The 18,922-nt window shown below is 45.5% G+C and overlaps 1 protein-coding gene across 2 annotated transcripts; it reads right to left on the reverse strand.

Annotated features, from left to right (window-relative positions):
* Positions 1-2,284: 2,284 nt before the first annotated feature.
* Gpr88 (G protein-coupled receptor 88) lies at positions 2,285-6,106 on the reverse strand. Of its 2 annotated transcripts, none has more exons than XM_021196640.1 (2): positions 5,736-6,106; positions 2,285-5,351 (listed from the first exon to the last, which is right to left on the reverse strand). In XM_021196640.1, the coding sequence occupies exon 2, from the start codon at positions 5,277-5,279 to the stop codon at positions 4,125-4,127; it is 1,155 nt and encodes a 384-aa protein (XP_021052299.1). In that variant the 5' UTR covers positions 5,280-5,351; positions 5,736-6,106; the 3' UTR covers positions 2,285-4,124. The 2 variants fall into 2 exon arrangements, with proteins under 2 accessions (XP_021052299.1, XP_029393059.1); XM_029537199.1 differs by having other exon boundaries at positions 2,405-5,351; positions 5,794-6,065.
* Positions 6,107-18,922: the final 12,816 nt, after the last annotated feature.

Raw genomic sequence — 18,922 nt, forward strand, 5'->3', positions numbered from 1 at the left:
GGCATGTGTCCTTGTGAAAATTCCAAAGGTGCACAGCTGAACAGGCAGGACATCCCAAGTACCATCGCACCCTTCTTCCAGTCATCTGTAACCAACATCTACTTCAACTGCAGGCTTTCCCGTACCTCCAGCTGTGCACCAGACCTTCTGAGGCATCTGGAATCTCAGTGTGAGGCTCCAGTAAGGAGGTCCTATAGGTAGGACAGGCTCTGCAAGGCTGCCGGGACAGGACGAGTACTGAAAGCACAATCACACTTAGCGAAACTGGGACTCCAACTAGGTCTGACACTTTAAAGGCAGGGCTTCCATCCTCCTTCCCCCATCCCACAAGGATATATGGCAGTCTTGAACTTCTATCTCTATCAACAGATGCCAGTGCCTGGAACCCAGGAGTTTCCTGCCCAAAGAGCCAAAGATCACTTCCAGGGAATGTTCTGGGCCCTCTAGGTTCGCCACTAGATACCAGCGGTGACAAGGTATCTGGCTGATTCAGGAATGCAGGCAGAACTGTGTGAACTGTGGTCTAAAAACACATTTACATGAGGTTCCATAATGTCAAATACCGGGCAAGGAAAAATCACCTTCCCATAGACCAAAAGCTCCAACTGGAGCCATGAACATTAAGGACAGACCTTGAAAGAAAAGGAAGGGACATCATGATTTTTCTCAATGTTTGTGTGTGTGTGTGTGTGTGTGTGTGTGTGTGTGTGTGTGTGTGTGTGTGTGTACACGATATTCATGCAAGTCAAATGTCTGTGTGCATGTAGAAGCCAAAAGCTGCTATCAAGGATCTTTTTCAGTTATTCCCCACTTTATTTTCTGAGGCAAATCCTCTCACTGGAATCTGGAACTTGCCCATTAGCTAAAGTGGGTAGCCAGCAATTTCCAGCATGTCCATCTGTCTCTGCCTTCCCGGCCCTGGAATTACAGACATGGCATGCCATGCTTGGCTTTTTAAATGCATTATAAGGATCTGACCTCGGATCCTCATGCCTCTGCAGCAAGCACTTTCCTGACTGAGCCATGGCCCCAGCTCCTCCGTGTTCTTTGATACAGAATCATGCCGTGAACTTGTAAGTCACTAAGAGTGCCTTAGAGGGGGGCTGGGCAAGCACCATCTAAACCTCTAGACTCTGCAATAAAGGTGATACAGCTAGTGTAGTCATCATGAGAGGGACAAGGTTGTCCTCCACTGTGAATTCAAACAAGACCAACTCCCTATTGGCAAGTAGATCTTTTCAACAACTTTCCTCATCAGTGGTTTAAAGAAAGAGTCTTTGCCCTTTGCCCTTTGCCCCTTCCTCTTCTGCATGACATCCTCTGCTGGGTCCCTCTGAAAAGGAAAATATTCCAGCGTGGAAATCTTTTCTCTGTAATTCTGAGACAAAGAGAAATACCTGACCTGGAATACCACCTGCAAATGTCCCTGTACCAAGCAGAATTCTTGTTTGTTAACATTTTTCATTGTGGAAGGAAGAAAATGTGGGGTTAGGGCCTATTCTGTCCTGGAATTTAACCCTTGAAATGCATTTAGAAGGGAGGCAGATGTTATACATCTTAATAGGCATGCACATAAAGAAAAAGAAACACAAAAGTAAATTAGGGCAGCCCGGGATAGCAGTTAGCATATTTTTTTTAATTCCTGAGTGGATAATATGTGGTTTCATTTAAATAAGAACACAATCTCCATTAATTTAATTTGTCAAAGCAGTAACTCCAACACTCGCAGGCAGCGCCTAGGCAGGCATTTTTAGATGCGTCAGTGCTACTTTAAAACTAAAAGGAGACAGTCCTGTGGAGTTAATTACCAGTAAATTAATCAAAAGTAGGTCTCGCATGTGGCACTGTGCCAGCCTGGGAGTGCTACCCAGAAACATGGCAAGGTATCAGAGTCTCATTCACAAAGATCTGTATATGTGTAGTCCATCCTAGGGACAGAGAGGGAGCTGGTTTGCATCACCCATGAGAAACCAGGACAATGGTTAACTAGAAGAGCTTGTTGACAGAGCTTTAGAAACTCACCATCTCTCTGTTATCTTTATGACCCATTCCTCCACGTTTACAGAAAGAAAACATAGCTATTTCTTTTCCCAGACCAAAGTAAGGAGCTTATATAACTATATGAAGTAAAATGCATTTTAGAAACTGAAAACAAAAAGGGAAAAAGAGCAAAAGGAGTCACTTTGTATCTGTAATGTTTTGGAACACAGTGTTTTCTGGTACAGTATCCTTAAGACAGAGACAGAGAGAAGATACCCAAGAAAGAAGAGATAGAGCCAAGAGAAGCATTATCTAAACTTTAATTAAATATCTGAATCCAGGAAACTGGAAACAGAAGAAATCTTCATAAGAGAAAAATGGCACATGCACAGAGTTGGTTAATGACATGACTACCAATGTATTGTTAGTGACAAACATATTTATTTTATTTTGTCTTACTATAAAATATCTGTTTCCCATGTCTCCCATAATTTTTCAAATGTACAAATGTTCTTACCATTCTTGATCCAAGAGTGCAACAAAGCAAGCTGTCTTTGCTCCTGTATTACACAGTTTATTGAGGCTATTTGGCCCCAGATTTTATGTGGATAACAGACACGTCTAGGCCTCTTGTTACTTTCTTCCCTGTTTAATTTTACAAAATGAAGTGTGTTTTTTGTACATTGTAACTGCATCTAAATACATTTAGGAAGTCGAAGACGGCAAACCTCAATTGATACATTGGAGAACAGAGTCCCATTCAAAACACTCCCTTTCTGCATAACTGTCTGTCCGATTCCGTCTTCAACAGACATGATACTAATAGTAAATGTTTTTGTAATATATATGAACAACATAAAACAGTGTTACTTCCTAATGTGTGGCTTGTTTAACCCTTAAAATGCACAGTAACTTGGTGGAGCCAATCTGTTATTTTATCACCCTGACCATTGGTTTCATTTGGGAGATCAAGTCCCCAAATGGGAGTTTTGTCATAAACTAGGTCAAGACAAGAGCTCCAGGGAGCCACAGGGTCATCTCCATCTCTTTTCAAATGATTAAAAGACTTTTTCTTCTGGTGTCTGGAAGAAATAAAATGTCCATGTCTAATGGGTATTGCTTTGTGTACCACATGCCCAGTAAGTTCTAGCATCTAGGAGCATGCAATGGCAGCTAACATTAGCTATGCAATTATGGTATTAGTGTTTAATTATGTCATGTGCATTGAGATATTTTAAAGAGACTACAGGAGTCATTCTCCTTAGCAACCATTATAGTACAGAATGTTCAAAGCTGCAATCACACTCAGAGGCAAATAAATCGGTTACAAATGTGGGTAGCAAGAAGTGTGCATGCTTCAGAGTATGTGAAAGTGCTACCCAAAATAGATAGCCCCCCCCTTTTTTTTTTGCTTTCAAAATTCCATTTCTGGTTTCAGACCAATCCAAAACTTGACGTTTTTTCACTTTAACACTCGACGGTAGCTTTCCACCTTAGAAATGAATAGAGAGGAGAGTAAAATAATAAATTTGGTTTGTTTCCTCACTGGCTGAGGGTCAATCTCATTGCAAAAATGACTCAATAAAAAAGCCCTTTTAAGAATAAAGGGCCTGAGGTCTTAGTGGCAACTCACGACGGTCTACACACCTGTGCTTTCATTCTTCGAGGTCAATATACAAAGACTAAACTCTAACAGAAGGAAGTGTGGTTAGGATATTATCTACACACAGTCTCTTCCTCAACGGTATTCCCTTCGGCTCATGCACACACACACACACTCAAGGCGCTTCGTATATAAGACGGTAGAGGTTGGAAGGGTTGTATATTATGATATGAAAGCTCTTTTTCAAAAGCAAACTTGAAATAAATTAACTGGTTCTCTTAAAATGCCAGTTTACAAGTCCTTGCAGTCTGGGTGTCTGGAAGGACCTACGGGTGTCTTTAAAACACAGAAACAAAAGGGTAAACGTCAAATGGCCACGCACAATTGGGACTCCCTTTAGGGGAAGACCTTGGTTCAGGTATTGCACTGGGAAGGGAGGCAAAATGTTCTCCACTGGGATCTTCCCTGGGGCTGGGGATAGCTTACAAAAGAAGGAGGCGGTGCGGCAGGTGGCTTAGGAAGCCTCTCTAAGCAAGGTGTGTTACCAGTGCTGGCCAGCCGCCCGGGTACCCAGTTGCGCCTGGGACATGGCTGGTACCGCGGTAGCGGCAGCGGCGGCCGCAGCCGCGTCCCCGACGCCAGGCAGGACTGAACGCACGGATCTGCGGAACTCCTCGTTCCTCCACGTGTAGAGCAGTGGGTTGAGTGCGGACAGGGCGCAGCACAGGAGCCAGCTGGCCGCCTGCACGCCCCAGGGCACCGGGAGGGAGAAGCCACTGGCCAGGCTCACCCACACCAGCGGCTGTGTGGCCAGCAGGAAGACGCAGCAGAGCAGCAGCACCGACAAGCCGCTGAGACGCCGCTGCGCCCGGCGAGGCTGCAGAGCGGCCGGCAAGGGTTGGGGCTGCGAGGGATGCGCGGCGCCTCCGGGACCCGGCGCGTGCGGGGCGGCGGGGAAGGCGGCGGCGGCGGCGGCACAGCCGGGTAGCTGGTGCAGCAGGTGGAAGTTGAGCACGCTGACCCGCTTGACGCTGACGCGCACGCGGCGCACGATGCCCAGGTAGCAGTGCAGCAGCAGCGCCGTCTGCGCCAGCAGCGCTCCCGCCGCCAGGAGCGCGGGGTAGTGGACTTGCGGGGGCTCCGCTCCGGGCTTGGGAGCCCAGGGCGGGAGCAGCAGCACCAGACCCAAGGCGAGCGCCCAGGATAGTGCCAGCATGCCCACCGTGTGGCGCCGTTGGTAGAGCACCTGGTAGGTGGCAGGCGCCCTGGTGATGAGCAGGTAGCGGTTCAGCGCCACGAGGCAATGGGACAGAAGGGACACGGTGAGCCCGAGGCCCAACAACCCGCCCCGAAGCAGGCGGTAGCTGCCTCCGCCACCGTCCCAGTGTCCCGGGGGCTCCGAGGAGCCGGCGGGCAGGAGCCCCAGCACCGCCTCCTGTGGCATCCAAAGGGCGCAGACGCTGAGATCCGCGGCGCAGCCATTCACGATGAAGGCGTTGCTAGTGGTCTGCAGCTTTCGGAAGGATGACACGAGATAGATGACCATACCGTTGGCCAGCGTGCCCCCGATGGCCAGGCCCGAGTACAGGAGAGACACTGGGATCCGCCGGCCCGCCCACGATTCTTCTTCCTCGCAGAGCAGCAGCAGCGATCCCCCGGTAGTGGTGGAGGTCGAAGTGGAGGAGGAGTTGGTCATTCTGGCCAACTCTTCACACCTCGCGCCCTAGCGTTGGCTTCGTGTAGCGTGGCCCATCCTGACACTTGCCTGCTGGGAGGGCAAAAACATTTCTTCAGCCCGCTGTCACCGACACAAAAGGCTGAAGCCGAATAATGGGCTGGAGGAGGGGGAGAAGGGGGGAGGTGAAAGAGAACAGGAGAACGGGGGTGGCAGATGACAGGTGCCTGCCTCAGAAATGTCTCCGATGACAGAGAAGGTCCGCTTTACACTCAGCGAGCAGCAGGGAAGCCCTAAGGTCATATCCACACCTAGGACAGTTTCCCCAAGCACACACACACACAAAACACACACACACACACACACACACACACACCACGAGCTGGGAATGTGTGTTGCCAGCCGGAGCCCTCTTTACCGAGAGAAAGTAGATATCTCCTAGCCGGGAAAAACGCCAAAGAGAGGGAGTAGAGGTACCTTGATTTGGGGCCAGTCCTTAGCTGGTGATAGCAGAGGGAGAGATGCCAGGAAATACCTCCTCGGCAGCAGCATCTGTGGTCCAGAAGTCAACAGGAGAAACTGAGCTGGGACCCGTGCCAGGAGCAAGTGCCTTGCTTCTCCCGTGCAGCATCCGTACACATGGTCCCAGGCAGGAGCCAGCAGCTGTGGGGAGTCTCCTCAGCTGGCAGTAGAACTGGAGAAAGTCAAACGATAGGCTGCAAGCCCAGGAGGGTGGACAGGCAAGCAGCAGCAGCGAGGATGCCTGGCTGCAAGAGCAGAAGAAACTGAGCTGGAGAGGAGCGCACCCTGTGCTCCAAGCAAGAGTGCTGGCTGATGTGGCAAACCCACTTGGAGCGCTCTCCTGCTCAGTTATCCATCACCCAGGGAGAAGACAGCCTTTCCCTGCTTCATGAATTATTCAGTAACTGCTAACTTGTAAAAGAGAGAAAAATACCTTTTTCAGAGAATCCTGTGGTTAGCAAATCTCTCTCTCTCTCTCTCTCTCTCTCTCTCTCTCTCTCTCTCTCTCTTTCGCCTCTCATCTTTCACTCTGCCTGATTTTTTCATCCTTTCCTTTTTTCCCTCTCCTTTAAATGTTAGAGTAAAATTTCACCTCCATCTGAATCATCCTGGAGGCAAGACTTCTTTTCTCAGAGATAAATATACCCCAGTACAATTTCAGGGAAAATTACCTTACATTTGAATTGAAATTCAGCCCCTCACACTCCCCTCCCCTTGGCAAAGTGGGACATGAGTAATTAGCTACAGAAAATTTGTGAGCCTTAGCTCAAATCATAATTTCAATTCTTTTTCCCGTGGCTAGACACCTCTCCTCTTGGCTTGTGTTTCGGTGGAATGAGAAGAGTGTGAGTACCAGGCGATCTAAAGATGGAGTCCATCGTCCATCTGGACAATGGAACACCAGTCATCAATGAAGAGTAATCGTCTGTCAAGACATAAAACACCTAAGGAAACTGGAAATGCTTGTTATTAAGCAAAAGGAGCATCTGAAAAGGCTGCATACTGCGCAATCCCAACTGTATTACATACTGGAAAAAGGAAAACTGCGGGGATCACCAGCTGTCCGGGATTAGGGACCCGGGAGGTGGAATACAGGGCAGGGAAACCACTCTGTATGGTACGCTAATGGTGGAAAACTTCACTGTAAGTTGGTCCAAACCCACAAGATAATCCACCCAGAGAACCTGAGTGTAAATTATGGAGTCAGTGTAAACAGGTCAGGGTGCTTCATCGATTGTGACAAATGAGCCAATGTAATGGAAGATAATGACAGCTGGGAAGTTGTGTGTGTGCAGAGTAGGAACTGTGTGGTGATCCTCTTCCTCCTCTTCCTCCTCTTCCTCCTCCTCTTCTTTCTTCTTCTCCTTCTCCTCCTCCTCCCCTCCCTCCCCCCTCTCTCTGTATTAGTCGTTTGTACCTAGAAACTAGAGGTTTAATTTAGATATCTTCCTTATTCTCTCTCCACCATATTTTTCGAGTCAGAGTCTCTCTCTCAAGGAACCTACATGGCTTTTGCTAGGCTGGTTGGCCACGGATCTCCAAGACTCTTCTATCCCTGCTCTCCCGGAGCTGGGGTTACTGATAAGTGCTTTTTATGTGCATGCTCTGGATCTGAACTCAGGACTGACACTTGTTTGTCTGGCACATGTCCCTGGAACACACTCGGCCTCTTTTATTCGGACTTGCTGTCACTCTTAAACTAAAGTTTAAAGCCTACTTCTGAATAGTGGGCGTTGGGAAAAGCAATTTCCCCAAAGACTCCATAGGATGAATGGGAAGGACCTCTGAGCTTTTCATGATATGGAATGTCACAGAGACTTCACACTCAGGGCTCAAATCTGCTTTGGTGCAAGTGTTGGTTTGTCTGTGCACTTGGGAACTTCTCCCCAAAAGGTACACCCAACACCCCACCAACAACAACCACAGGTTGTTTACTTACAAATTTAACTCAGAGGACAGGTAATAGTACAATAGAAGAATGGTATGTGGGGTTCCAGGTGTCCTGAATTCTAAGTAAGGCATCTGTCAGTTAGCCTTGCGGATTATCCCTGCCTTGCTAGCAAGAAGCGTCCACTCAGTGATGTCAAAGGTCCTTTCCTTCTGGACTTTCTCTGAATCCTTGTTCACACATTTAACCTGTCTCTTTTCTGGTACTGCTTGGTACAGACCTCCTGCGTTCACATGGAGTGAGGTCCGGGACCATGAGTCATGAACCTCTCCCAGCCCAACCTTGAGGATTTGTTTCAGAAGGGAAAGAGGAATGTACCTCCCCTTACTTTTCCTTTTCAAATCTGATTTTAAAAATAAATAAATAAATAAAACCAGTCATGTTGATGACTGTGAAGAACTCTGATGATGCCAGCAAGCAAGCCCTGATGGATTTAACTAGATCAGGCTGGATTTCAGGAGAAATAGCAAGAACTGAAAGAGAAGCAGTAGTTTGGTCTTACTGGGGCAAAGGTTCAAATGTGCGGTAGTCTGGAACAGATGCCCCATCCTCTTCTACAGTCTCCTGTATTAAAGGCTTGAACACCTCAAATACAGCAGGGTTCCAAGAACCTCCTCCCCTATCAGCTATCGAGCAAACCTGTCACCACAGTTAAAGTTGCAGTGCATTACCTCGGTTGTAAAGGGAGTCTGTGTTCCAATTCCAGGTTCTGGGTCTCTGTGATAAGTAGTAAGGACCTAGCTCAGGGACTCCTTCCCATGAAGTCTTACTTATTTCTGCCAAAGGCATAACTCCTTGACTTAGCCTAGGCCTGGAAGGCTAAAGTCTTGTCTGTTTTTTTTTTGTTGTTGTTTTTTGTTTTTTTTTTTTAATTTAGATTCACTTTTGTTTTTAGGTCACTGGACTTAAGTAATACAGCGTAGGAGGAGTGTTTTTTTTTGTTTTGTTTTGTTTTTCTGATTCACAGCACATCGCCTGGTACATGGTAGATCCTTCTTAAATACTCTTTAGATTAATGAATAATGACCATTGTGATTTTACTTTATTTTTCTCCTAGGAAAACATTTCCTATTGGACCCTTTCCTAATGCCTCCAGAGGAGCTTGTCCGTTATTATTCTCAGCACCCCTGGAGGTTCACGAAGCTGCCAGTTTCACCACAACCCACTGAAACTTCCCCTGGACTTCGTTTCCTTCTCAGGGTGGCACGGTACAGCTCACTTCCCTTTTGTAGTGGAAGCACCTATTTTCTGCTTCTGTTTCCTTTCCTCCCACCGAGCGTCCACCCACACGGTCTTCAGTTCTCAGCACGGCTTCGGCTAAGGTCAACAGCAGCCTCTAATGAAGCGGGGAACCTAGCACCCGGTCTACTCCTCTTCCAGTGTTTCTCTCTAGGCTTCTTGTTATTCCCCTGTTGCCCCTCTGCTCCCTTGGACTTGCCCACAACACTCAGGTGACATGGGTCCCTCATGTGCCTGATGCTCTGTTCTCCATTTTCCTCTCGCCCTTTTCTCTGGCTAATCACCCAGGTCTTATCCAAGGTTCTCGCTTTCAGGCACAGACCACCACCTGCTTCTTCTCTCCCACCCTTCCTTCTACTCCGACCCTCTAGCTAAACTCCCTCCACATTTCTGTCCTCTAGTCACCAATTTCATGGATACCGTTCCCTCAGAGTTCCTAAGAATTCTACCCAAATATGCCCGCAATTGTAGCTTTCTGATTTGGTGCTTTAGAGCCACCAGCATTTCTTCCCAAGCCTACTCAGAGGTTTTATATGAAATGATGCTTTTCTCCATTAAGTGTTAATATAATGGGTTACAATTGTTACATTTTTACATTAAAGTACTCACAATTTAATTTTTGTTTTCTTTTTTGTATCAAACAGTTTATATATTCATATTTTAATTTTTACGTTTTCTTTTGTTTGTATCAGGGTTATAATAAAATCATAGCTTAAAGGAAACTTCTGTGCTCTCTTCTGCAATCTCTTTGCCCGATTGCCTAGTGGGACTGAGCAACTGCTAGATCCTTGGACTTCCATTCACAGCTGCTGCTGACCATTGTTGGGGAGTTGGACTACAGACTGCAATGTTCATTGGAGTAAGCTGTTTTCCAAAGAGTTTATTCATGAGGGAGTGAGATTCCCAACTCAAGGATGAACTCCCCTGAAGATATGCTTGAAGAAGTGACTGGAGGAAAGAGACATGATGCCATCTATCACGTGGGCAGTTAGATTTCATGGCTCTTCCAGAAACACATGGTCAGAAGCTGACAGGGTTAGCATAAAGTGTGGTTGAAGCTCAGGCCTTCTGTTGTGACAAGGTGACTCATGGGGCACCTGTGTGTATCGTTGTGAAGGTTTGATGGCTTCAGTGAGTTTAAGATCAGCAAAACTAACCCCAAGGCTCTGAGGCAAGACATGCAAAGAGGAGCTGGAGAGATGGCTCAGGGGTTAAGATTACTGGCAGCTCTCCCAGAGGTCCTGGGTTCAATTCCCAGCAACCACATGGTGGCTCACAACCATCTGTAATGGGATCAGATGCCCTCTTCTGGTGTGTCTGAAGACAGGGACATTGTGCTCATACTTAAAACAAAATAAAACAAAACAAAAAAACATACTAGGATATTCCTTCAAAGTTTTACCACAAACTATATTTCAGACCAAATAGAACATGCAGAATTAACACAAATATGTCTGAATTTCTATCTGGGAGGCAGCAATCAGGATGCACAAAGCAGAGGCGATGAGCCCAGAGAGGGCTGACCTCACAGGAGTGCTTCCAGGTTAAAGTTAAAGAAGACTCAGAAAGGGCTTTTAGCACATAGTGTGCCAGATCATATGAGATGCTTGGTTTAGACCGGTTCTGTGTTATTAAAATCCTCAGCACTTAAAGAAACAACCAATGTGTTCCTCTTCTGTTGGCCCTTAACCTAGGTCTGAAAGAAGGGATTCCTGGTGTTGCTCACTTTCTTTGATGAGTGATACCTTGCACAATGAGTGACAACGGCTGACCTCCTTCCTGTATAGGATGCAGGTACTTCCTGGCACCTACAGGTTCACAAGCTCTTTGCAAAGTACTCTGCTGGTCCCAATGCTCACAACACGCAGGAAGATGTGAGGCATGGAGACACCGTGTCACAGTGAGAACCTGAGACCCAGAGAGGCTCAGTGAGCCACCTTGGACTGCAAACAACTGCCAAGGGTCAGAATGGGGCTTCGGGTCAGGCAACTTCTGCTCTGACACCAAAACCTTCAGGACCACCTGTCTTACTCGACCCAGGAAACTTTCAGTTTTGCCTGTGTAGCTTCTGTACAAATAACCTAAGAATTTTGTGGTTGTTTTTTGGTTTCAGATTTTGTTGTGTTTTTTTTTTCTAAGTCGGTGTTTGTGTTTGGTGGTTTAGGGGTTTTTATTTCTTTGTGTTTGACAAGATATGTAGCCCTGGCTTACCTGGAACTCCTTATTTAGACCAGGCTGGCTTCAAACTCACCAAGATCCACCTACCTCAGCATCTCAAGTGCTGGGACTAGAGATTTGTGCTGCCATGCACAATCTAAATAATTTAAAGGAACGGTGAGAATGAAGAAAGTCATGGCAGGAAATGCCAACAAGATGACAAGATTTGGGCTGCAGAGATGGCTCAGGGGTTGAGAGCACTGACTGTCTATGGGATGGATCCCCAGGTGGGGCAGTCCCTGAATGGTCTTACTTTCAGTTTCTGCTCCAGACATTGTTTCTGTATCTCCTCCCATGGGCATTTTGATCCCCCTTCTCCATATCTCTTGAGCCAAGGAATTCAGAGTCAGAGAAACGTAGGCATTTTCTTCACTACCATCCAGACGAATGCCCATATATAAAATCACCCCCCCCTTGAATAGTATGTCTTGAATGTGAAATACCCATCCCATGCCATTGCCATGGGCTCATGTGCTTGATCACGTGGTCCCAAGATGATATCAGTGCCGAGTGAAGAGTTTGTCTTGTAGTTTAGTATCCATCCCAGAACGAAGCCAAGGCAAGAGCTTGCAGCAGAAACATGGAAGGATGTTGGCTTGCTTCCCCTGGCTTTCTCAGCTACCTTTCTCATGCAGACCGAGCCTACCTGCCCAGGGGTGATACTGCCCACAGGGAACTGGGCCTTTCCACATCAAGCAACAGTCAAGAAAATGGCCACAGGCCTATCTGATAGAGATGATTCCTCAATTGAGGTTTCCGGTTCCCATGTAACTATAGTCTGTGTCAAGACTGGACTGACCGATATAAGGAAGTGTTGCGATCTTTGTTAGGTGAGCCCTCTCTGGAGGAAGTGGATGGTCAGAGCACAGGGCTTAGAGTTTATAGCCTACCCTCATTCTAGTCCCTAAGATGTAATCCAGCAGTTATCACATGCTCCAGCCACCACAAAGCCCACCATGATGGGCTGAATCCTCACAAATCATGCACCAAACATAAACCTATGCTCCCTTACCTTGTTTCTTGTCTGATATTTAGCTGCAGCATAATACAACTAACACAACCACCTTCTCTATGGTCTTGAATCGCTCCAACCAAAATGACCTTCCTGAATCTCCAATGACAGCTCTTAACATGTTCAATATTTGATGCCTCCCTATCCTTGTAATGTACATACCTGGGAAATCTGTTTTGTTTTGTAGAATTCTATAAATAGTTCTGGGTACCAGTAGATAGACCCTGTAGGGAAAAAATGTACTGATCAAATGGCAGGGTCCTGTTCTAGAGCCTTCACTGGGTCCCTGCTGCCCTCAGGAGAGACACAAGCATTGTTGTTATTATTGTTTTTATGGACCTATCAAATGTTCCACACATTTTTTGGAATGGTTTTCATCTCTTATTGCACTCAGCCCTTGTACCTGATCTGAGAGTAGCCAGGCTTACTCCTAAATCTGCATTCCTGGACACAGCTTCAAATGTAAGTCCACACAGCGTATGTCTAACTATTTTAAGTCATAATTCAGTCTACCAGATCAAATACATTATACTCTCCCAACTTGAAAAATGTATTTTCAAAAGAACTGCAAATACAGACTCAAATTGATAAATATCTTTCAAACTACTAGAAACTAAATAGTGTATAAAGCTTGTCATTGGCTCAGGGTCCACCCTAGTGCCTCCCTCACCCTCTGCTCTGCCATCATATGCTAGAGAAGTCACGTGTTTCGTATCATACCCTCCAGCTTCCCCGTCTAAATCCCATCCCTACTCCCTGTCACAGAGCTACCCCTTGCCTTAGTCTCAGACAGGGGGTACTGGAAGGCACAGGAACTGTAAGAAGAATAAGTCGGAGGATCCATGAGAACCATAACAGGATGCTCATAGCCACGAGCAGAGAATTCTGGGATTTTAGTACTGGACACTAGAAAGGTAAGGAGCTCTGGGTGACATTGACCCCTAATTATTTAAATAAAATAGCCACAAAGAAGTTAAGTGGTGGGCTGGTGAGATGGCTCGGCAGGAAAGAGTACCCGACTGCTCTTCCAAAGGTGCAGAGTTCAAATCCCAGCAACCACATGGTGACTCACAACCATCCTTAACAAGATCTGACTCCCTCTTCTGGAGTGTCTGAAGACAGCTACAGTGTACTTACATATAATAAATAAATAAATCTTAAAAAAAAAAAGAAATTAAGTGTTTTTCCCACACAGAAGTTAAAAATCACACAGCTAGAAAAACAGAACTGGGATTCAAAAATACATGTTGTTGTGGCCCATTCTTGGCCACCACACTATCCTGCTTCCTTTGGTAAAGTTCAGTTTCCTTAATGTGGCTTAGATTAATTGATTCTTTCCTTCAACTCCATCCACTCTCACTGTATCACTTGTCCTTTCTGAGGCGACATCATCCCTTTTCTCTCCCACCAGGCCCACCGGTTGAGAACACTCCAGGCCCTTGATGGCCTCTCTGTTGGTCCACAATCTACCCTGACTTCCTCTTTTCAAACTATGTTCTCTTCAGATCCAAGCTAAGACGTCACTGCCTACCAGGAGCTGTCTTTATCTCCATCACCAAGTTGTCTAACCTGCGTATCCCAAAGCAACCAGGGCAGGTATGTTGCATCCTGTGCACTGGAATTCCCTTTCCACACTTTAAGCTAGTTGACGGCAAGGCTCCCCTTCTGATCAGAGTGTCTGGCTGAAAATCCTTAAATGTGTGCTCACAGCTTAGGACCCTAGAGAATGTCTATATAACCACAACTTCAATCTCAATTATCATTTCAAGAGATACACTAATATTAGGGTTACGGGATAGAGTGTTGCTATTTTTTTTTTCCTGAAATATTTTAAGTCTCATGGAAGCACATCCTGTGGCAGATGCTGCCAGATAATTTTTAAACAGAATTTATGCTGGAAGCAGTCCCCAGATAACAACTTTCTGAAGAACCAGAATGATTTCCCAGCACTGAAGTTCGTGGTCCTTTGCAGCATGAGGCTTTGGGAAATGACCAGGTTCCTGGTAGCTGTAAAAAACTTCTCATTTCCCTCTCTGCTTTAGCCAAGACACCTAGCAACTTCATAGAGTAGAACACTGAGAAAGCTTGTTGTCTCACCCCAGGTCTTGCTTTCAGATAATATACCACCAAAATCATGTTGGTCTGCAGCCTGTTTATACTGCACGTTTTTTCAGTGAAACAAGCTCTTTAGTTGTTTCACTTGGCTGTTTTGACTAGACTTAGCAGTCAGTCAATTGCGTATGAGTTCTTGTCTCCACAAGGAGGCCTGAAGCTTTTAGAAGTTAGGAAATTATAGAATTATGAGCTGGCCTGTCCCACCCTGAATATGGAGACTAGGAAACGTTGTCTTCATGACTCCATCTTGTTTCCTGCCTCGTCAGGTTTTAGAAGATTGATATCTACACACAGCATCAGCAGCTTAGAGGGTGTAGGAGTGAACCACAAGGTCATCTTTTCAAACACAACTGGCACCATTCCCAACAAACATACACCAATCTGTGTAAAACCAATTGGAGGAAGTGTGGCCTTGTTAATAGAAGTGGGTCACTGTGGAGGCGGGGCTTCTCACATCTGGACATGAGTTAGGGTCTCCTCTAGGTTCCCTTCAGATCAAGATGTAGAACTCTCAGCTCCTTCTCCAGCACCATGTCTGCCTGCATGCTGCCATGCTTCCTGCCATGATGATAATGGACTGAACCTCTGAACCTGTAAACCAGCCCCAAGTAAATGTCCTTTATAAGAGTTGGCTTGGTCATGGTTTTCTACACAGCAATGGAAACCCTAAGACTGGGTGCTATGGACGTGCTCTGAGTTTAGAAACAAGGGTAAACATCTTACAATCTACAATCTACACTCTTCCCCACAATGAGGAATTACCTGTCCCAAAATGTCAGCAGGACCAAGATTAACCAATATACCATCGAGGTTAAGAGGCCAGAGCTAAGTCCAGAGTCTGTCTGTTATTATCCAAGTAGCTTTGAACAAGTTGCTTCTCTTTGACAAACTGGCTGTTAGCTGGAAATATAGACATGATCTGTATCAGACCTGCATGTGCCTGGTTGAGGAATGGGGTTTAAGATGACTAGATCTAAGCCGACACTAAGCTAAAGGACTGGCATTAACTGTCAGTGTACTGAACATACTGGTGACCATGGGGACTCCTCACGTGGGCAGATGATGCAAGACAAAAGTGACATGGTTATTCAACAGTAAAAAATCTGGCTGGCATGGGGTTCAAGAACCATATACTCATGTTACAAGGGAAGCTGTCTTAGGCAGTGCTCCGTTGCTGTGAAGAGACACCATGACCAAGGCAGCTCTTATAAAGGAAAGCATTTAACTGAGTCTGGCTTACATATTCAGAAGCTACATATAGTGATATTTGAAATGCTAAAAGAATGTCCCTCAAAGGACATTACCACCTATTTTAAATATTTAATGCATTTGCTATTGTACATGGGATAGTTTTAATTATGTTTAGGTATTATTATGACCTGGTTAGTGTTCTCACTTGGAACTTAATCATGACATAAAGAGATATGAGTGATTGTGTGTCAAGTTGACAAAGGGTGGACTTGTGGTGGCTGTTCTTGGTTGACAACTTGACTACACCTGGAACTCAACCCCCAAATGTTGTGTCTGAAGTCTGATTCACTGTAGCTTCAGTGAGTCCCCAAAACTCATCGTGTGGTTATTTCCTAAGTCCCAGAATGTACAATTGGAATAGATACTTAGAAGTTGGACAGAACACATTTTTGCATTATGTGGCTACAAGCCTACAGGAGCTGGGGAGTGGACTATGTTGGGTTTTATGAAAATAGCCCCCATATGCTTGTAGAAAATGGCATTATTTGAAAGCACTAGGGCGTGTGGCCTTGCTGGAGTTGGTGTGGCCTCGTTGGAGAAAGAGTGTCTCTAGGAACATGCTTTCAGGCTGAAATGCTCAAGCAAGGCCCAGTATTTCTTTGTCTCTACTGCCTGCTGATCCAGATGTAGAACGCTCAGTACCACTCCAGCACCATGTCTGCGCGTGTGCTCTCTTGCTTCCTGCCATGACATTAATGGACTAAACCTTTGAAACTGTAAACAAACCCCAACTTCATGTTTTCCTTTATAAGAATTGCTTTGGTCATAGTGTTAATTCACAGAAGTAGAACCTTGACTAAGACAAAAGCTAATGCAAGCATTTTTTTTAAAAAAAAAAAAACAAAACAAAACAAAATAATGACTGACTTTAAATTGACACACAAAACTCCATTCTTGTGCATTTTTCTGAAAAGAAGCTTACATATTTTTTATTAGTCTCTTAACAGAAATTACAATTTCAAAAAAAGGTTTAAGAGCCATTGAAGTTGGTCTCAAACAATTATACCCTTTGGAAGGTCATCTGTTGAAATCCTACCCTAGAAGGAGATGATGTCAGGAGACAAAGTGTCTCGGGACATGATAAAATGGTGAGAGCACACATGCAAATTGCACCAGTGTCCATACAGCGAGAAACCTCACACAAAGAGAGCTTGCATCATAGGAACCATGGAGCAGCCCCTCACCAGACACCGACTCTGCTGACCTCAGACCTGTCAGCCTCCAGACTGAACAAAATAAATCTGCCACCTATGTATGCTCCACCTATGCATGCTCCACCTTTGCATGCTCCACCTATGCATGCCCCCCTCACCCTGCTCCATGTCACCTATGCATGCTCCCCCCTCCCTGCTCCATGTCACCTATGCATGCTCCCCCCCCGCTCCATGTCACCTATGCATGCTCCCCCCTCCCTGCTCCATGTCACCTATGCATGCTCCCCCGACCCTGCTCCATGTCACCTATGCATGCTCCCCCGACCCTGCTCCATGTCACCTATGCATGCTCCCCCTCGCCCTGCTCCATGTCAGCTATGCATGCTTCCCCTCGCCCTGCTCCATGTCACCTATGCATGCTCCCCCTCGCCCTGCTCCATGGTATGTTGCTGCAGCACCTCAGCAGACTCAGACTGTCTGGTCACATCGTATGAAAAAGACAGAGGAAACCTAAACATGATTCCTAGCTTACCAAAGTCACAGAGACAGTGATGGAGCTGTCTTGCAGCCCAGGAGCTCTGTGGAAATAGATGAGATTTGGGAGATCATTGTTAAGTGTAATCCCATGTTCCGGTCTTATTCATTTAGGAATCAAAGTATTTGCCCTTTCTGAATTAATTCATTGAGTAGTGACTTTTTACATCTTCCATACCAGACCCACCTAGATCTGCTCCTGATCCCCTTGGCTGGGGAATCTGGGCTTTCACCAGCTCTGTAATAAAACAAGAAACAGACGATTCTTTCCACACAGTTATTTGAGACCCACTGAAGCAAAGGATATTTCGACTGAGCGTGTTAGTTTTGAGTGTGGATTTGAAGTGAAGCCAAGGCATTTCTTTTCTGAACTACATCTTCAGCTTTTCCAGGAAAACCAACTTGAGTTAAAATTGCCTTGGCTTGGTTTTTGTCCAAAAGTGAACTTTTTCCAGTAAAAGGTTTATAAGGTTTTTTTTTTTTAAGTCTGCTAGAAATTTTGTTAATCTGATAGAGATAGGTATTTTCAAGCACTAGAAAATGTTTCAGGCTATTGAAGAGATCAAATTAGTTTGAAAGAGCTGTACAGTGTGTGTGCGTGTGTGTGAACATGAGTGTGTGTGTGTGTGTGTGTATGTGTAGTGTACATATATATGGTGTTTGTGTGTGTGTATGTATGTTGTACTTCTGGTGTCTGTGTGATGGTGTATGTGTGTGTATGGTATGTGGTGTGGTGTCTGTGTGTGGTGAATTTATGTGTTGTGTCTGTGTGGTGAACGTATTGTGGTGTCTGTGTGTGGTATGTGTCATGTGTGGTGCACATGTATATAGTGTGTGTGGTGTCTATATATGTGGTGTCTGTGTGTCTGTGTCTGTGTGTCTGTATCTGTGTGCTGTGTGTGGTGTTTGTGTGTATGATATATCTGTGTGTGGTGCATGTGATATATGCTGTGTGTGGTGTATGTGGTGTGTGTATGTGTGAGGGGTATGTGTGTTTATATGTGCTGTGTGCTATGTGTGTATGGTGTGGTGTGGTATGGGGTGTGTGTGTTTGTGTGGTATTCATATAATATGGACTGTGTTATGTCTGTGTGTATTATATTGTGTGTGGTGTCTATGGTGTGTGTGTATGCATGAGTGTGTGTGTGTCTATTTGTGGTGTATATGTGTGTGATATTGTGGTGGATGTTTATAATGTGTATGGTGTCTGTGTGCTATGTGTGTGGTGTGTGTTTGTGGTGTGTATGTATGATGTGCCTATGTGTGTGAATGTGTGGTGTTTTTGTATGTATTTGTATGGTGTATGTATGTGGTTGTGTGTGTATATGTATGTGGTATGTATATATGTATGGCATCTATATGTGGGGTGTGTGTGTGTGTGTGTATGAGTGTGGTGTTTGTGTTCTCTACCATATAACACACAGGAAAAAGCAGCTGTCAAATATACTAGCAGACTGTATCATAGAGTTCATGGTCATTATCTCCTTTCTGCTTCTCACTAGAAGCCTCTTAAACAACACAGATCAAACCAAATCAAAAAGTCTTCTGTGCTCAGAGTCTGTGGGGATATAAAGCAGCCCCAACTATGTTGCCTCATGTCATCCTTTCCACCCCATCCCCTCAGGTGGGAAGTTGAAGTGTTGGTCAGCACACATACCCTCCACCTGCACCC

Source organism: Mus pahari, chromosome 4, assembly GCF_900095145.1.
Source record: "Mus pahari chromosome 4, PAHARI_EIJ_v1.1, whole genome shotgun sequence".
Lineage (NCBI taxonomy): Eukaryota > Metazoa > Chordata > Mammalia > Rodentia > Muridae > Mus > Mus pahari.